Below are 19,101 nucleotides of genomic sequence, written 5' to 3' on the forward strand. Positions count from 1 at the left end.
AGGAATGTATTAAAACTTGAGGAGCGTTGGCCTTTACACATGTGGAGTGTGGTGCCTGCAAGAGCAGAGATCAGTGATCCTGGGTAGCTCACTGACAGGTCTATTAAATTAGACACATGACAAGCATATTTGAGCTTCACAGCAAGGGTTTCAGCACCTACATTCCCTATACAGGGCAAGAATGCTCTTATGCTTAGACATATTTGTTTAAATCTGAAAATCTAATCATCCATGTTGTTTCTAATATACAAGTAGTTAATTATAATCCCCAAAGAATTGCTATTCAAATGAGTTGTCTGCTAACTTGTTGATTACAAGCAGATTTGTAGACATTTGAATCAATGGAATCTACAATGCATGTCTGGGAGATAAAAGGTTAGTTATTAAACTTTGAGTGTCCAGTTGAAAACATTTTGACTCTCAGATAAGGCAGCTATGAAAAATTATTAATGTTACAATAGCTCATTATTCAGAGGTAGTTACATCAAAATCAGATTTTTATATAGAGTAATGCAGTTGGAAATGCATTCTAGTATTTTATCTTCAAGTAAGGCAGTTCTCTTTTTATTATTGACGCTCTTATATAGTGCAATTACTCAGGAAGTGCTGTGTCCATCAGGGGGTAGCTTTAAACAGTGAGAAAATACAGATGAAGAGATGCTTGAAAGAAAAAAAGAACAGGGAGGGATCTGAGAGACAGCTCAGCTAAACTGTTTTCACCAAGGTACTGAAGTGGACGAGTCTATCAGTCTCAGCGGGAAATGGGGATGTCAAACTAGTTCAGACACTTCTAGCATATTTTCTTACCCTTAAGTGAAAAAAAATCATCTACTATTATTAAATTTGCATTTTCTTTTTTTGGTAATAGGTTCTCATGATGACCTGAGAAGATATAGTTGTATAATGTCTTCTTTAAAAATTTGTTTCTTTATAATAGATATGCTGGCTTACTTTTTTAATCTTGCAAGTGTCCACACGTTACTTAAACCTGACTGTTTAAACTGCCCTGTTTACACATTTGATACCAGATGCATTAATGGAAACAGAAATGTATTTTCAGATTTGAGCTTTAAAAAGAAGTAATTTCATATCAGTATGATTATAAATGTGTATGGTGATTAATCCTATTTTTTCACTAATGCTGTGAAATAGTTAAAATATTTAATAATAAATTACTTCTAAGTTATGAAGCATGTAGACTCATATCAATAACTCAAGTGTTATATTGAAATACAATAAACTGAAATTTTTTAATTGATATGATTGTGTCTGTATGAAATGCAAGCAGATGTTAGTGTTTGTTAAAGACTGAAGAATTCTTGCTAACCATTGAAACATAACTGGTGCATGACCATTTTCCAGTATTTTGGCTGTCTAATCCAACAGCAGTCAAAGTTTTGAACTGAGTGCCAAAGCTTCAGTAATTGTATTATTTTTCTGTATTGGCAAGAGCAATATGTCCTGATGCTCTCAATGCATAAAAAGTAGACACATATAGCTCCAGGAATTCTGTAAACATTACTTTAGAAGCCATGAATATGCTTTCTAAAAAATGATCTGAGTAATTTTATGTTGAGAGCCAATAAAATGATATATTCTATATAATAAAATTTTCCTGTACCTCAATTAAAAATGCGTGACTAGATTTTGGAACTCAAAACTTTATTTTTCTCTTTAAAATTGCATTGAATATATATTAATGAAAATTTTGAAGAGATATATATTTAGAATACTCGGTACGACCCAGTATTCAAGAGTAAGTTTTGCAAGCTTTTCTCTAAAAAAATGAAAAGAATACATTCTTACAAAAAGTTAGGAATCTTTAATTTCTTAAGAAAACTTATCATGCTTGGTCATATATTTTAATTACCTTGAATTTATTTACTATTAGCACTGTTCGTTTTCCAGGTATAAACAAGAAGTTTTCTGGGCTTTGCTGACTTGCTCTACAAATGCTCCTATGTGTATTTCATGACTAAAACAAAAAAGACCTATTTTAATATAGACTAAAAGCTGATTTTGTAAACACTTAAGCTTGTTTATATTTTTCTAGGATACACTTTTGTTTTCTCAATGGCATGATTTGTTTGTAAAAGTAGTCATCTCTTTCTGCCACAGCAGGAGTCAAATAACTTTCCAGAAAAGCATATATAGTTTACTGCTCATATGCTAACATTTATGGAGTACACAGAGCATGCAATATGAAAAATAATATCTTGTTTCTTATTTAACTATTTCAAATGAGTCACTTTTATATTACTCTGCATCTGACCTGAGAACCTGAATGTTTTTATTTTCACATTATATAAAAACATCAGGTAGGGTTAAAACAAGCAAATCATAAATAAAGTCTTGCAGGTGAGCAACAAGGGTCTCACAACCGCTGTGAACTGGGTCACAGGAGAATGGACTTTAGAGATAGCAATTCTCCATCCTGGCCAAAATTCAGGCCTGTAACTTTCCTTGAAGGCTCAATGACAAAAATGTTTGGCTTGGGTTGTTTTTCAGGCAATAAAAATGAGTTTCCAAGCTTATTGATTGACACACAGGAGCTCATTAGACAAGGTAAGTTCCTGAGAGCAGACAGTGTTTCTGTTCTGTTTCTGTCTCAAGAGCAGCTTAGCACAGGTGATCAAGGCCTAATGAGTATTTCTGAGACTGTAGTGTGGTGGGGGAAAGCTGTACCACCCCAGCTGCTACTCTACATGTACAAAGGTTGTAGGAATTGGGAGCCCCGCTTCCTTGACTCTGACTTTCCAGGTATCACACTGATTTCAGTACAAAACTGACAGTGAAGGCAGGGAGGTGAGGCAAGAGTGACAGGCTGGCTGGGAGGGCACAGCCCTCAGTGGTGTGGCAGGGTGTGAGCTGTCATTCCATATAACCAGCTGATGTGTGGACTGGGGGATTATTTTTACTAGACTAGTTTTTGCTTGGCAAGTAATTAGGGAGTTTATTGTGATGCTGCTCAAGGTCACCAGAAGCTGTGCTGTGCAGGAAGGATGATTTTAAACCAGTGGCGGATTCATTACGTCAGGAACCACCCTTGGAGGAGAAACCCGAGGGCAATGTGTAACACAGTGGCCTGCCTGGGATGAAGTCACAACAGGGAAATGTGGAACATGAATTGTGTTTTATTTTTATTTAAGCAGTATAAAGACACAGGACATGAAGTAAAGGTCATAGAATCATAGAATGTTTAAAGGGTTGGAACGGACCTTAAAGAACATCTGGTTCCAAACCCTCTTGTAAGGGTCAGAGACACATCTCACAATACCAGGCTGCTCAAGGCCTTAGTCAATGTGGCCTTGATCACTGCCGGGGTGGGGGCATCATCTACAGCCTCCCTGGGTAACCATAGCAGTGTCTCACCACTCACAGAATTTCTCTCTAACATCTAACCTAAATTTCCCCTCTTTAAGTTTGTACCCATTATTGCTTGTCCTATTACGACAGTTCATGACAAAGAGCCCCTCTCTGGCTTCTTTGTAGGCTCCCAAGATGGATGGATGCTGTTGACGCTGTGACCTTCAAAGATTAATGAAATATTCCGAGTTGGAAGAGATCCACAAGGATTATCTAGTCCAACTGTTAGCTCTGCACATCCCCAGGAACCACACCATGTGCCTCCCTGGGACACAAGAGCCGCTGGCAGGCTGTGGAGCAGGACGACTGCTCCTAAGCTGCTCTGCTGTGCACATGGGAGCCGCATGAGCAGGGAGCAGGTAGATAAAGCTATTACATTAAGGCTCCAGAGCAGCTCGGCCACCATCTGGTGCTGCAGGGGAGTGTGTGTGTGGTGTCTGTTTGTGCGCTGTGTGGTGTCTGTTTGTGTGCTGAGTGCTGCCTGTGTGTGTGCTGTGTGAGGCAGGCCAGCGCAGCGCCTCAAGGCGCAGCCGGCATTGAGGGCCCAGCCCCGCCCGGCGCCTCGCGGGGAGCCCGCGCCCCATGCGCGCGCCCGCGGCGAGGGCGGGGCCAGGGGGTGGGGCACGCGGGCTGCGGCCGCGCGGCGCCCCCGCCCCCTCCCGCGAGCCGGTGCCACCGTGACGCCGCGGAGGCCGCGCAGGCGCAGCAGCGCCCACAGCGCCTGTTGTATCCGGCCGGCGCCTTTTCTCCGCTCCCCGCCTCCTCCTTCCCGGCCGCCCGTCGCCCCCGCCCAGAGTCGCCGCTGCCTCTGCCGTGCACGGCCTCCCCTCCCTCTCCGCGGTGTGGCCGGCCGGCGACGCCTCCGATCTCCCCCCGTGCGCCCCATGAAGCGATGGCAGCGGCCAACTTCGGCAAGATCCAGATAGGGATCTACGTGGAGATCAAGCGCAGCGATGGTGAGCGGGCCGCGGGGGGCGGCGGCCGCGGACACCCTCCCCCCTCTCCCCCCCCTACCCCCTCTCGTTCCCCGCATCTCGGCCGGGCGGTGCCGCGCGCGCGGGGCGCGGGGGGCGGGCGGGGCCGCGCGCGCCGGGGCCCATTGTGTGCGCGGGGCCGGGGCGGGGCCACGCCCGGCGCGCGCTGCGGTTGTCAGGAGAGCACGGGCGGGGCCGGGGGGGCCCGGCGGGGACCCGGGGGGGACCCGAGGGTGGGGCGGGCACCGAGCCGAGCGGGGTGGCCTGGGGTGGGGGGGCGGGGTGGGGTTTCGGACGTGGGTCGGTGGGAGGGGAGCCGAGGAGCTTTTGGCAGGGAGGAAGGAGGGCCTTCGGGGAGGGGATGAGGTGATGGAGACAGGGAGGGAGGGAAGGCCGGCAGGCAGGCCTGCCTTTCGTTTGGAAGAGGTAACTTCTTGTCTGCTCCGGTGCTCTGAAAAATGACACAACGGTAATGCCCTGACAGGAATGCCTTTGGACATTTCCATCACTTGGCAGAAAGCATGATGTTATTATTTCAGATGCTCTTTGTGATTAAAATGTAGGAAAAGTACTTGCTATTTATGCCCGTAAGTTGTAATTTCTCCGTTGGGGATCCAGTGTTTCTCGTCTTGCCCAGCTTCTCCTGGTGGGAGGATGTGTGATGCTATCTGAAAATACATGTGAATCAAGAAGGCGTGTGTGACAGGTTTGGGGTGCTAACTCTTCAAATTTGTCTCGGGAGATATTCAAAGCCCACCAGGACGTGTTCTTGTGTAACCTGCTCTAGATGACCCTGCTTTGGCAGAAGCGGTCGATTAGATGATCTGCAGAAGTCCCTTCCAATATCAACAATTCAGTGGTTCTGTCTGTTAGGAGACAATTGACATGGGAAATTGACTGAATCAATGGCAGGTCACTCATGACTTCAGCTCTTGGATTTGAGTTGGGAATTTGTAATCTGAGATCTGTGAAACCTGCTAAACTGGGGTGGGGTTCTGCTGGGATTTTCTGGAAAGCTTTTGTTGTTGCTGTTGTTGCTGTGTGTTTTCGATTTTTGATTTGGTTTTTTTTCTCTGGGATCTAGAAGCTTGCTAAAGAGTAAGCAGATGTTTCTAAGGGAAAAGAGATGTGGAGATCCAAGGCTCTGAAGCTAGCATGGTTCTGTCATGAGGCAGGAAAAAATCAGCCAACAAGCCTTATGCAGCTTGTCTTTCTTGTGTTCCATGCTGCAATTCAGCCCTACAATAAAATAATGGTTGGTGTTGGCTGGACACTGGATTACACCCAGCCCCTCAATTTTTGCCAAATGCCCTGTTTGCCACGTGATGAATCTGATCAGTCTGGCAATTATTTTTGTAACTCCTGTGCATCTCTGTCTGGGATTTCAGAAAGCCTCACAGTAGCATCTTGTAAAACTTTTCCTGATGTCTTTGTGAACTCCTAAGAAACATTACCATTTGGTTTTGGAAATTATGCCTTTGGAAATTAGGCATGAAAATGCTTTGCTGCTCTTGTTTTCTGGTCTGTAGGGTTGTACATGCTTTTTAATATCAGAAGTGATTTTGGTAACTCTCAAATAAAATAATACTTATTTTCATTACTATTAATGGTTTATGTATTTTGCTGTATCACTGAAAAAGGTGATGCAGCACATTAAGTATATTACTCATCAGTAATATGGACTAGGGGGATGTCTTCACAGCAGTTGCTCAAACTGTAGGATTTTGAGAATTTGTGTTAAATTGGTCCATGTGTGAGCAAGACTGCAGTGTCATAATTAGTGGCAGGTCCTAGTTATTGTGATGTGTCCTTTTTTTTTCTTTGGGACTGGAAGAGATGTCCTGTTCTGACTCAGGCTGCTGCAGCTAAGCGTCATTCTCTTCCCATTAAACTGTAGGAGAAACTGTCCTAGGTATGTGGAAAAGAGAGAGCATTTTGAGGAATATATGGAAGGACAGCCAGCACTAGATTGCGTTGCCCCATAGAAGGCAGTTTATAACCTCAGCTGCGGCTCCACAGCAGTGGAAATCGGTCTTGTTGCTGATGACAAGGTGAGGGTCTTGCTGCTTGTCCCTCTGTCAGCTGAATTGTTCCTACAGACTCTTTCCCCTCCAGTGTGTCTATTGATATTTTCTTCTGATTATTTAATACGTTAATTGATGATTTGATTAACTGAACCCAGTAGAAAACTTTTGGATGTGCTACTTTTCTGCACAATTAGTGTGTTCCAGTAGCTTATGGAGGGATCTGTGACCCCAGCAGTATCAGTATGAAGCAAATATACATGGTCATAGTCAAGATGACATGGAAGTCTTTACATGTGATCTTCTGGATCTGCTCTCCCCAGAGCTGTATTCTAGGAAGGATCAGGGCTGTTTGTCATATCAGCTGCTATTGGCTGAAAACCGTTAAAACTATTTAGGAAACTTTTGGAGAGAGGAATGTGTTCATATGGGCTTTTCTTTTTACATATTTTCTTGTCTGTTGTGAGTCTGTTCTTATAACTAAAAATTGTTTTGAGAGGTAGAGATAGTAATTCTTTAAGTTTTTCTTACCTCTTTTTTTACTGAATCCAGAGAAAAATAGTTTTACTTAGTTAATGGCGTCAGTGAAAAAGTGTGTGGGTTTTTTCATCTATCTGCCAGTAATCTTAAACATTCTTTGCTGAATACAGAGTTTTATTGATTCCAGAGGACTATTTTTCTTTAAGTAAGAAGGAAAGCTAAAAGAAATGCATTTTTTTTGGTGAAACGTGCTTGTTACAAGTGAGACCAGAACATTCTGGAAAAAATAAGTCACATATTCTGTCATTTTGACAAGTTCTAATTAGCCTGAAGTGAGAGATTTATTGTAGAACTGAACAGAAAATGAATGTTGTACAAAAGAAGGGCATTGTTAGAAGTCATGGCCAAAAGCACATGCAAAGCAGTTTGGATAAACCCCTGCATTTTCAAGAGTTGATGTTGCAGAGCTGCTTGCTGTTTTTTTCTCAGTGGGTAAACATCCTTATAACTGTTACCTACAGCTGTAGATAGTATTTCCAGTTACTATCTAGTAAATACTCGTTGTTCCAGTGGAATAACTAGTTATGTTCATGTATCATAAAGATACATGGAATAACTAGTTATGTTCATGTATCATAAAGTTACATGGAATAACTAGTTATGTTCATGTATCATAAAGAGGTACTAAGTGGTCACCTAGTTCAGGTTTTTATAATAACTTCTGATACTGAAATTTACTGTTTGGTTTAATTTATGCACATTGCTTGAAATATGACTAGTCTGTCTTGGAAATGGGTAAGAACTACTTTGTGTTAGTTTGCAAATTGCTAAGAATTGACTGTATTTCCACATTTGAAAGATGTGCCTTTTGACATGGAAACTTAGGGCAGTTAGTAGGAAACCAGAAGGTACCTGCCAGACTCACGGTATTGATCCTGTCCAGAAGATGTACCTTGTTGAGGTCTAAAGATGGGCATTTTTCTGTTGATGAATTCCCTTTACACAAATAATAATAGCTTGCTGCTTTATGTGTAAACTTACACCTGTATCTGCACTTCCTGTGCATTATGCCATTAATGGTGACAGAGACCTGTATAAGTATTTGTAGAAATAGTCTTTCACATTTTTTTCTCCATAAATGCAGTCTTTTGCTGAAACAAGGTAAATCACTTCTGCTCTGTATCCCTTTAGTAGGTTGATTAATTTTTTTCTTTTTCTGACCATTTCCTCCTCAGACTGTTCCTGTTTTGTCTTTGCGTGTCTGAAATACTACGTAGAAAGGCAGAGAAATTAATTATATATTTGCTCATTTTGAAAGTGAGATGGGAGAGAGGGAGAGGCAAATGCAATTCTGACTTCACTGTCAGAAAAAACATACAGGCATGAAGAGAAGGGACACTTGTAATTAGGAGACTGACTTAAGATTTGACTGAACTTTCAGGAAAGGAAAAATGCTGACTTTTTAAGGATTAACCATCAAATGGTGTAAAAAAGAAAGATCATGAATTTATGCCCATGTTTTTCACAATACAAGAATAGGAGAGCTGTCAGTGTTTGAAGAGGAAAACTTGAAATTGTTGAAAGAGGAAAGGACTAGGTACAGTTATCACATGAAGATTGTTACCAGAGGAGATTGAATCTAGAAGCATAGCAGAATTTTAAGAAGGATGGTAGGAATATCTAGTTTATAATAAAAACTAAAAAAACTACACCAGGAACTGTAAATACTTTTTCTTTTTCCTGAGTTTGTAGTTTAAATAACCTCTTACTGATGTGAGGTAGGAAGAAATCTTGCCCATGGCTATGATGTTTTTAATTGCCTACTTAAGAATTTTCTTCATTTGTGTCTGGAACAGTTGGAATGGTCATGGTAAAGGATGGTCCACGCAGTCTAAAAACCTACTGGGAGCTTCTCGCTGCTTAGTCTTCTAAAACATCTTGGTAACTGTTTTCACCTTCAGACACAAATGGAGCTACATTTTAGCAACAGTTGGGGCTATACTTTGTTTCTTTAAAACGCAGCTTCTGTGAAATTCTTGTTTCTCAGAGTTGGGAGTTCGGTAGCATCCTCTGTGTTCTGGGTAATCTTGTATCTTCGTGTACAACTCCAGCAGCAAGAATGATTTTATAGGAGGAGAGAAGGTTTAATGATGCTATAAAATTTCTGTTCAGGTTTGGGTAGTCACCCTATTTTACAAGCTCTTGAGGATAGATTTAAATGGTAATGTGTTTTTACTCTTTCCTTTGGTGACATACATCTATTTGTTCCCTATGATTAAGGTATTTGTTACCACATTTAAATCATTTGACTGAATTACCTAATCCCTATGTAATTGTACAGATACAATGTGTCTTTGTAGTTCCATAATAGTCGGAATACACCCATGGTTTCATGTCTGCTGTTGCTGGTCTAGCTATTGGGTCCAACATTTAGGCTTATCTGGTGTAGGTTCTCATTGTTAGATCCAAAGTTTCTTGAGATTTTTCCCTCAGAAAAATTGACCAGGAGGATATGTTAAATTTTCTGTCTTCTTTTTGGAGTAACTTTATGTCTTCAGCTTTCATTAAGCCATGAATTTTTATTGTAACTCACAGATTCTCAGGTATTTATGTAGGCCTTCTGTATTTTGTGGAAATAGCTTTTTTGCAAGATGAATAACAAGAGCTGAGTCCTAGTCTTCAGAGAAACTTCTCATCTTTGTTCTGTAAGTGTGTTTAATACAGCATTTCTTCTGGCACTAATGTCTTTAGAGCTGTATGTGGGAGCTAGGATCACACAGCTTGTATTGCATGTTTTTCCCCCAGTAATCATGTTATGGGGGAATCTGTTCTTAATTTAATAGGTAAAGTTATTGTTCGGAGCTCCCACGCTCTCTGATGGCCTGTTGCCTGAGCCTAGTGTTGCTCACCTTTCCCTCTTACGGCTTTATGGGTGGAAGACTTCTCTGTGCTGCCATGGCACCAAGTATCACTTTTCCTCTTGTTAAGGTGGGACAAGACAATAAGTCATGGGGAAGAAGTCATGCAAAAGTATCTCTTTCTGTTTACTCTAGGAAACAAACTAGCCTTTTGAGTTTTTTTTCATACATCCACTTACTGTGGAACAAGGTAGAGAAAAGAGTGAAGTATTTACCAGGTGAGTTTTTTTCTCGGAGACAAAATCTGTAGCATATTTATTGTGTTGACCTGTGAAGTGTGCTTCTATTGGTTTTTTTGGGTTTTTTTTTTGGGGTTTTTTTTTTTTTTTTTGTGTTTGAGGAACAAGTAACAGAATGGAGTAAATTAACTTCATTGCTCTGTTACTATTTAGGTTCTTTGTTTATAAACATTTACTGCTTATATCATAAAGTGGGTTTTTTTTTCCCAGCTTTTCTTCCTGTCTTATATTTTGTTGGGTTATCTTGTCTTCCTCACCATACTGTATGACAGGATTTGGGATCAGGAGGAGAATGCAGTGGTCAACCCATGGTGACCACTAAAGTGTGTTCCCTATAATTATTCACTGTGTGTGTATTCCATCGAGGAAAAGAATTCAGTTACTTTTGATGCATTAAAGGTTTATGTTAGCTTTAAGGTTTATGTTAGAATTAAGTTAAATTTCTAATGTGATACAAGAAGTAAGATGTAGAAGTTCATAGTAAGAACTACTAAGCAGTCTTTACCTTGTCCAGTAGCGAGAATATATACAAAATATAATACATGGTCAGGCATGGTGGTGTTTGTGGTTTAAAATTGAGAAGTTTTTAAGAAGATATTGGATTTTAATAGTCAATTTCTCATTATGTTTCTGTAGCATAGATAAAACTGTTTAAAGGTGTATATGCTTTCAGTGTGTATTCCCAGATGTAGGATAGAAGATTTTTGTGTAGCTGCAATACATTCTCTGTTATATCTCTTTGTCTATTTCAAAAACACAAAAAAGCTTTCAGATATATGAACAGTTCTTTTTCATTCTTGAAATTTTGTTTGTGTTTTCCAGATTTATAACTCATGTCTTTTCAGAAGTTTTTTTATGTTTCTGAAGATCCTTCTAACAACCTTTTAAAACATTTGCTTGTAGTTGTACATTCCAAACCTTTAGGTTTTACTGTGACTTGGTATTTGGGGTTTTATTTAAATTTCTTTCTGTAATGGACTGAATATAGAAATATAACCAGATATTCCTAGCTATAGTGTTTGGAGCAATTTTTCTTGTGTTTGGGCAGATGTTTCCCTACTTATGTAAGACTGTTAGACATTTTTTCATAATTAAGTTGGCTACAGTTAGTTTTGATTACTAGGATGTTTAACCTGAGACTGCTTTTCGCTGCCTGCTGTGCTGGGGTTAGCTTTTAGTTGGATGTCTTGTAGGGAAATGAAGATGGGGGGGCAGGGAACGAAAACTGTGATTTAGATATGTCATTCAGATAGAGGTTGTCTAATACTGCTATATCCTCAAACCCATTCATACTGTGTATGTATGGACACATCTGCTGTTTTCTTTTCCTGCTGGAGTTCCTTTCCTAAAAACGTTTATAGTGTTTATATTGCTTGTGGGTACAATATTTCAAAATTTTCATTTAAAGAATGAAACAGTTTGTATTTTCTGTTGTGTTCCAAGTACATGTATAGATGAGTGATTGTCATGATTTTCCTACACCTTTGACTTATGTAAACAGATCCTTTGAATTCTGTATTAAGTGTTTAGCCATGAGACAGTGTTGCCTGTGTCTGATAACCTGGAAACATGCTTTGTTCATATCCCCAAAAGGAATAATGATAAGGTCAATTTTGACCTTAAAACATTCACATACCATTGGTTTGCTGCAAGTCAGTGAATTCATCTACCATTGTTAAATGCTTTCCTGACGTGGAGGTAGAACAGGGGGCTTGATGTTGGTCTCTTGTGCCACCCTTCTCCATGCCACGGGTAGTAGTTCTCAGGCGGGTGTTACAAAGATGGCATTACCATTTCCGCATTAAAAAAGTGTTGGGCAAAGCTAATTTTGCTGCATTTGAATTTGGTCATTGCTAAATATATAAAACTAGGGTCTGCTTTTGTTAGACAAAAGGCAATAATGCTGTGTGTGAAAATGCACTAGATTTACCTTTCCTTGATAAGACTATGAATTTATCAGACTATACTTGTGTGCTTTTTTTAATGTGTGTAGTGCACTGAACCATTCACATGAACACCACATGCTTAGAACACTTCTGATAGCTCTACTATTACTGTCTAAATTCAGTTGTTTCTTGTTGCTAGGAACTCAATTTTAGAATTGCTTAAAAGGAGTGGGTAATGGCTCTTAAAGACAACTCTGTAAAACTGTGTCTAACCAAAACTTTTAATGATGGTTTTCAAAAATGGGAGTTATCAATTAAATTTAAGTAAGCTTAGCTTGATCAGTTTTTTCCTTTTGCCTTTTTTTAATTGGATCTTGTTTAGCAACACTGTATCTGATACTATATTTTGACTCTTGGAAGATGGATGAGGGATTTTGTTGCTTTTAAGACTTGAATGTGATAGTAGATTTTTTATTCAAATAAACATTCCTTCAGAGTAGCTTAGTTTTTATTTAGTGGCAGTTCTTGTTCCATCAGGCATAAGCTGCTTTTATGTTTCCCAGGCTTCTCTAAAGGGGACAGTCTGCTGCATTTTCTGCTACTGATGTAACGCCAGCACCACATAAAACTAATTGGACAATCCCAATCAGTAACAAAGTGACTTGTAGATAACAAAAAGTCTTTTATTTGTTTTCATTTTTCGGAGTATGTGGTAATTCTGTTCACCTAGTGGAATGTTATTTACTTCAAGTTATCAGAAATCTCATTAAAGCTGTGCCAAGTTTTTTAAGTTTGGTGTTCTCTTGGCTCTCATTAAGCACTTCTAGATTTGTGTAATCCCAGGTATCAGAAGTGTAATTTTTTTCTTTTAATTATAGAATTGTGTATTGAGGAATTGCCTTCAGTGGATGAGCACACTGGATGTGTGGGTGGAGGGAGATGCACAGTGGGCTTTGTCTAAAACTTTCTCTTTAGAAGCGTGGTGTGGCGCATACTTGTTCACAGGGCTGCACATTTTGCAGTCATTAAAATGTGTTACTTCTATTCTGTGGCTAAACTACATATGGAGTTTGAGGAGTATTTCCAGCTGATCTGTAGAAGTGTTTGCACAACTGTCCTGTAGAAGTGTTTCATTTATAGAGATGCAGGAATGCACAGTGATGTGCTAATGAGGATCTCTGGCTGTAGGAAGAGGGCAGTGGAAATAAATTCAGCTTGAAAAGCACATAAACACCTAGGTTTTTGAATACTCAAAATTTCTAATTCCACTTTGGATTATGTTTTCTTGTACTTCTGTATTTTTATTATTTGAACTTTTATGTAAATTTTGGCATTTTAGTACAATAGGAATTCAGGTGGTGATGAATAATGTCAGTATTTTAATAATGACCTGAGGATTTGTAAGTTATGATAAGCTTTCATCAAACACAGAAGAATTAAAATACTTCTTAATGTTTTCTTGTTGGTTTGAACTTTTAGAACCTTGTAAAGCTAAAATACAAGCTTTAAACTTGCATGAGAATGAACTCTTCTCACTTTTGAACTGGAGCAACAGTTGGCAGCTCTGTAATGAATTAAGTAACAGTATACTTACTAAATATAATTTTGTGAAGTAAAGGAAAAAAAAACTCCAACAAACAACAGACTGCGATGGGATGGTGTTGTCATTATAGTGCAAGAGTTCTATTATCATTACACTGCAAAGGTTCCATATTGCTAGAGTTTCATACCTCCTTGATGTTTTTCGTAGGCAACACCTCTAAGCACTGACTCTTCCTTATTCTCACAGTAGCCAACGGACTACAGTGCTCACAAATCCACTCTTTTATAACACTCTTCTTATTGGCTACAGGTGTGTCCTGTTAACATCAGGCCTGCTCCTAATCTTTAGTCATTGGTTCAGCTGAACTCTTTAGGGGATAAGATTACATTCTATACCACCTTCATTTACCCATACGGTATCCCCCTTCAGAATGGGTCATGAAAAGCAAAGGGTACCATTTTGAAAATAACTGTAGAAGATGCTGTTAAAAATGTTCTGTATGATGCAGGAAGCTGTTGCTTTTAGGCAGGTATGGTTAGCTTTAGAGAAAGTAGAGAAAACCTTCAAAAGGAGGTCTTGGCCATTTATTCAAACAATAAATAAAATGAAAAAGGAGGAAAGAGAGGGAGAAGACTTGCCAAGTCACGTGAATCTTTTGCAGATGATATTCACCAAACTATTTTAATCCACCACAATCTTAAATCCTGTTCCTAAACAAATTTCAACAACCACTAAACCCAAATGCTGTTTGAAAGACTGTCTAGGTTTTAATACCAGCCAGCAATTAAGTACCACTGTTTGACTGAGCTGTTTGCCCAGTCCACACACCTCTACCCCTGGTGGGATGGGGAGGAGAATTAGAGAACAAAAAAAAAATTAAAACCTGTAGGTTGAAAAAAGAGTAGTTTAATGATTGAATAATAATAATAATAGTAGTGGTAAAATTAGTAAGATAATTGTAATGAAAAGGGAGAACAATAGGAGAGAGAAACAAAATGCCAAAAAAGACAAGTGATGCACAGAACAAGGTCTCACCACCTGCCGACCAGTATGCAGCCTGTCCCTGTGCAGCTAATTGGACCCTCCCAGCCAGCTCACACCGGTTTATATACTGGTCTAGGTATGGAGTGACAGGATCATAGAATGATGTGGGTTGAAAAGGACCCAAAAAATTATCCACTACCACCATCTCATTACTCCTGCCATGGGTCTTTCACTAGACCTGGTTGCTCAGAGCTCTGTCCAGTCTGGCCTTGAAAGCTTCCAGGGATGGGGCATTCACAGCTTCTCTCAACAACCATTTCCAGTGCCTCATCACCCTCACAACAAAGAATTTTTCTGAATATCCAGTCTAAACCTACTCCCTATGAGTCAAAGACTATTACCCTAGTCCTATCCCTACATGCTATTGTATAAATAAAGAGTATGCCTTTAGCTAGTTCAGGTTAACATTCCTGGTTATGCTTCCCCCCGGCTCTTGTCACCTACTCACTGGCATGGGACACTAATATGTCCTTCATTTGGGGTAAGCACTAATGAGTAACAACGAAAGCATGAGTGTGTTATCAACATTATTCTCTTACTATGTCAAAAACACAGCAGTACACTGGCTGCTAGGAAGAAAGGTAACTGTCTGAGTCAGTGCCATACCAGGACGTACCTGAACTGAATCTTAATTTTGCTTACACGTCAGAAATGTAAGGAAATTGATACGGAACACAGAGGGTCGGGATCTGCAGAAATTTATGAAGAAGTATTCTGAGAGTAACTTTGAGAAGCAGTTTTAGAAGTTTATAGAAGCTGCCTGCAAAATTGTTCAGTGGTCTCCAAAGAAGACTAAATGCACAAAAATATGTCAAACTATATTCAGTTTTACAAAACTATTAATAAACCCACAAACATATAAGATACTGAACTATTCCTGCAAAGTGTTTACAAGTTATGAACTTGTTATGGACAGGTAGAAATGTTGTTATCAGGAATTGAATGGAAACTTTCACTTACGCAGCATCAGTAAAAGAAAAATTTCCTAGAGGACAGCAAATATAATCCTGTTATACATTGATGTCTTGTTCTCATTTGAATAAAGTTTGCATTGCTGTTTAATCTTTCTTAAATATGAGAACTGGAAGGGGTTGGTATGGGCCATGGGAGGGAGTAGAAGGTGCTGGAAAACTTTGCAGGAGTTTTGGAAATTGGTAGTTATAATTGTTTCATTTTGGGAATATTTTACACTTTAAAAGGGATATTGCTGTGTGAATATGTAACCAAATTTTTCTTTATGAACGGTGAATGAAAACTTTTCCCTTTTCTTCTTATAAGACTTACTGAAATTGGAGAAAGCTGGGGTTTTTTTAACTCTTCTGAAGTATTTTTGCTTTTTGGGGAAGTTCTTCAGTCTCCTTACTACTTATGGTACTTGCAGTAAGCTCACCACTTTTATATGAAGTACACTAGTGAATCAGATGGATGGTTCATCTAGCCCAGCAACCAGGGGCTATTTAGGGAAGCATATCAGCTTTGTCTCTTTCCAAAGTCTTTGTCTTCCCCTACTATGCAGAATTCTATCTAGGATGTTAGAAGTACAACTTTCCCTAGTTCTAGCAATTTATAGACCAGTTGTCTGTGGATTTATTGAATACCTTTTGACCAGACTTTTACTGCCTGACTCTTGCAGACACAAGATCAAGAAGTTCCCTGTTTTCTGCATACAGAAATACACTACCACTTTCATCTGTCTGTAACCTGTGCCTTAAGAGACCACTCCCAGCTTTAGTGTTGAAGCATTTGGTCAATAATACTTTTCATGCATTTTGTCCTTTATGATTGTAAAGCGCAACCAAGTCCACCCTCCACGTTCTCCTTAGAAGTGAGCAGTCTTTACCTGCTTAATATCCTCTTTCTCTTTGTTTTCTTAGTTGTCCTTCCCTTAACCTCCTCTAATTCCACAATATTTTTGTGGTGTGCCATTGTACTTGAGATGTGGGTATACCAAAGTCTTATTTATATTTTGAAAAGGATACTTGCTTTTAAGTTTCAACAGCTTTTTTTTGTCATTGCAGGTGCATGTTTAGGCAATGATGTTTTGAGAGAGCTGTGTCAACTAAAGGATCTCTAGAGCTATAACTTCTAGTTCAGCATTATAAAGCTGAACTAGAAGTTCAGCTATAACTCTAGATTCAGCATGATAAAGCTGTAATTAAGATTTCTCTGGATGTGTTATCTTTCCTTTAACATTTGTCTTTGATTGAAAGACAAGTGTCTGCTAAGGAAAGCAGGAGCCTCCCTTGGAATGGAAAATATGACTCCCTTCCCTCCAAATTATAATAACTTTGAAAGGAAGGAGCTTTCAGGCAAAGAGATGAGAAAAGGAATAACAGTTCTTTACTAGTGTTTGTATCTATAACAAGGCAAAGAAACAACAACAGCAACAACGAACAAGAACAGGAAACCCCACAAAGTGTCTGCGCCCTTTAAGCACTTCCCCTTTGGTGCAGTTCCGATCCCAGCCGGCAGGGGCGCTGCTGGCTCCCGGCAGGGCGGGGTGTGTGATGACTCCTCCGCGGCTGCAGGGGGTGCTGTGCCGCAGCTCCAGCTGGCTCCTTCTCGCCGTAATGGTGGACACAGGTGGTGGAAGGGATGGGAAGGGGCTTCCTTTACAAACCCTCAGGGGCAGCCTATCCCAGTGCCCATCCGGATAGTGAAAGGAGCTGCAGCAGGAACCTTGGAGTGGTGACTGGAACGCAGGGCGGGCTCACCCTGGGCTCACCCAGCAGAAACTCTGCAGTTGCAGCTGAAACCACAGGGCATCCCAGCAGGCAAGGGGTGTGTGGCTACAGTGTAGTGAAAAACTAGGAGCAGTGGCAGGAGAACTGGATAGAGGCAGCCTGACTCTGGAACAGGACAGGGAGAGGGGCTTGGAGATCCTGGGATTTCCCCTGAGGCACCCCAGCAGATGGTGAAGGATCCTTTTTTTCCAGTGAGGCAGGGTGCCAAAATGTCCCAGTTCAGTGGCTGCTCTCATGTGCAAAGGCTCACCCACAGCACAAGAAGCAGGGCAGGGCTAGGCTCCGGCAGCAGCAGCGAGTTCCCGTGCCAAGCAGCAGCTCGACCGTCCCCTTCTGAGGCCAAGAGAGCAAGGCACCTACCTAGGAGCTGTGCCTAGTCCCTTTTCCCGCAGAGCAATTCTCGCTATACCTCTGCTCCTCGGAGAGAAAGTAGTTACTTCTTTTGTCTCTCTTAAATACTGATCATTATTGTTAGCAACAAAAATGAGAGAAAATTCCTTTAGAGAAAGAATACAAAAGGAAGAAACCCTAAACCCCAACAGTGTTGAAGCTCATCTGCCACTTTTTTCTGTACTCCCGTATATTTGGGATGACTCTTTTAGAGCCATCTAACAAAAAGTTGTCAAAGGATCAGATGGCAAATTCAGTATAATGTAGTGTTACTAAACACCAGGCTCAAGATGTTCTGTAAGTTTGTAACTAGTGTTGTGAAAGGCCTATATAATAAAAGAAAACATGCTTTTCTTTCGGGATGCCCTACTTCATTCCTTGTTTGCACGCAATCTCCTTGTACAGAGGATTAAAATATTTCACAATTTGCACTGTTCTGGCTATGAGTTTATCTGGCACCTCATTTTAGTCTAGTGTCCTGGTACCATGATAATTCTCAATGCACATGTACTAATTCACTTCCAGCCTCCCATCTGGAATGAACCTAATGACATGCCTCCTAGAGAAAACTGGAACTCCTGTGTCTGATTCTTGAGGAGAGGCCTGAATTGCATCATTTTGTCTGTCACTGCTTGGGCAGTCTTTTATTTTAGTAAGCATCACGCTTTCATATTGTTGTGCACGTGCGTGGACATGCAGCACATGCACCTAGCCATGCTCTTGAAGGCATCATTGTTGGAGGTTGCAATGCAGTTTTCTTACTTTTATGTAAGTGAAGGTAAATTATGAGGTCTTGATACTCTGTGTGTATCCATATAGATACCATTTGGGACTGCAGGTGCATCTGTAGCAAGGATTCAGTTCATATAGTAAATGGGCTTTGGACACATATCTTTGATCCTATTTACTTCCTTTTGCTGTGCTTTAGTTGACACAAAATTCCTTTTGGATGAAATGTAACTGGAGGGTATGTGCAAGGGAAGTGTGTGATGCACGCTGGCAAAGGGTATTCAGACTGTGGGTGCTAGACCAGTCCTGTGCAAAACACACAGTATGAACGGCTGATCCCAAGCACCACCAGCTTTGCTCTGCAGACCTCTCTGTGCCTGGTGCAGTAGTGTGCTACAGGCACAGCTGAGGGACCTGAGCTGAGCACTGAAGTGCTGTACATCCAAGCAATATGCCATGTAAGATACTGGTTCAGGCAGCTGTGAACATGAACCAACACAATACTAGTTGTCTTAGGTTTTCTCTCCACAGTGTGGTCTGAAAGAAAGGCACTGAAGTGATTTTCAGGACATTTTCTCTTGCATCCTAGTTCTGTCTGATGCTTGAGAATGAAGATGTTGGTCATGGGTTATGCCATGCTTCTGTAAGACCATGACACAATCTACCTTGACAGCAAATGCTAGATGCTTGTCTGAGTTCATTCCCCTCTCCACAAAGAGAAAGACTGTTGTGGTAGCCCAACAACAAAACCAGCATAACTGAAT

General features: G+C 40.5%; 1 protein-coding gene across 2 annotated transcripts in view; it reads left to right on the forward strand.

Annotated features, from left to right (window-relative positions):
• Positions 1 to 4,075: 4,075 nt before the first annotated feature.
• Positions 4,076 to 19,101, forward strand: part of KIF2A (kinesin family member 2A) — a 58,048-nt gene continuing 43,022 nt past the window's right edge. For both annotated transcript variants that reach the window (XM_036402571.2, XM_036402573.2), the window contains exon 1: positions 4,076 to 4,322. In XM_036402571.2, the coding sequence (XP_036258464.1) occupies positions 4,259 to 4,322 (64 nt within the window). In that variant the 5' untranslated portion in view covers positions 4,076 to 4,258. The remainder of the gene's footprint in view (positions 4,323 to 19,101) is intronic.

The sequence above is a fragment of the Molothrus ater genome, chromosome Z (assembly GCF_012460135.2).
Source record: "Molothrus ater isolate BHLD 08-10-18 breed brown headed cowbird chromosome Z, BPBGC_Mater_1.1, whole genome shotgun sequence".
Taxonomy (NCBI): domain Eukaryota; kingdom Metazoa; phylum Chordata; class Aves; order Passeriformes; family Icteridae; genus Molothrus; species Molothrus ater.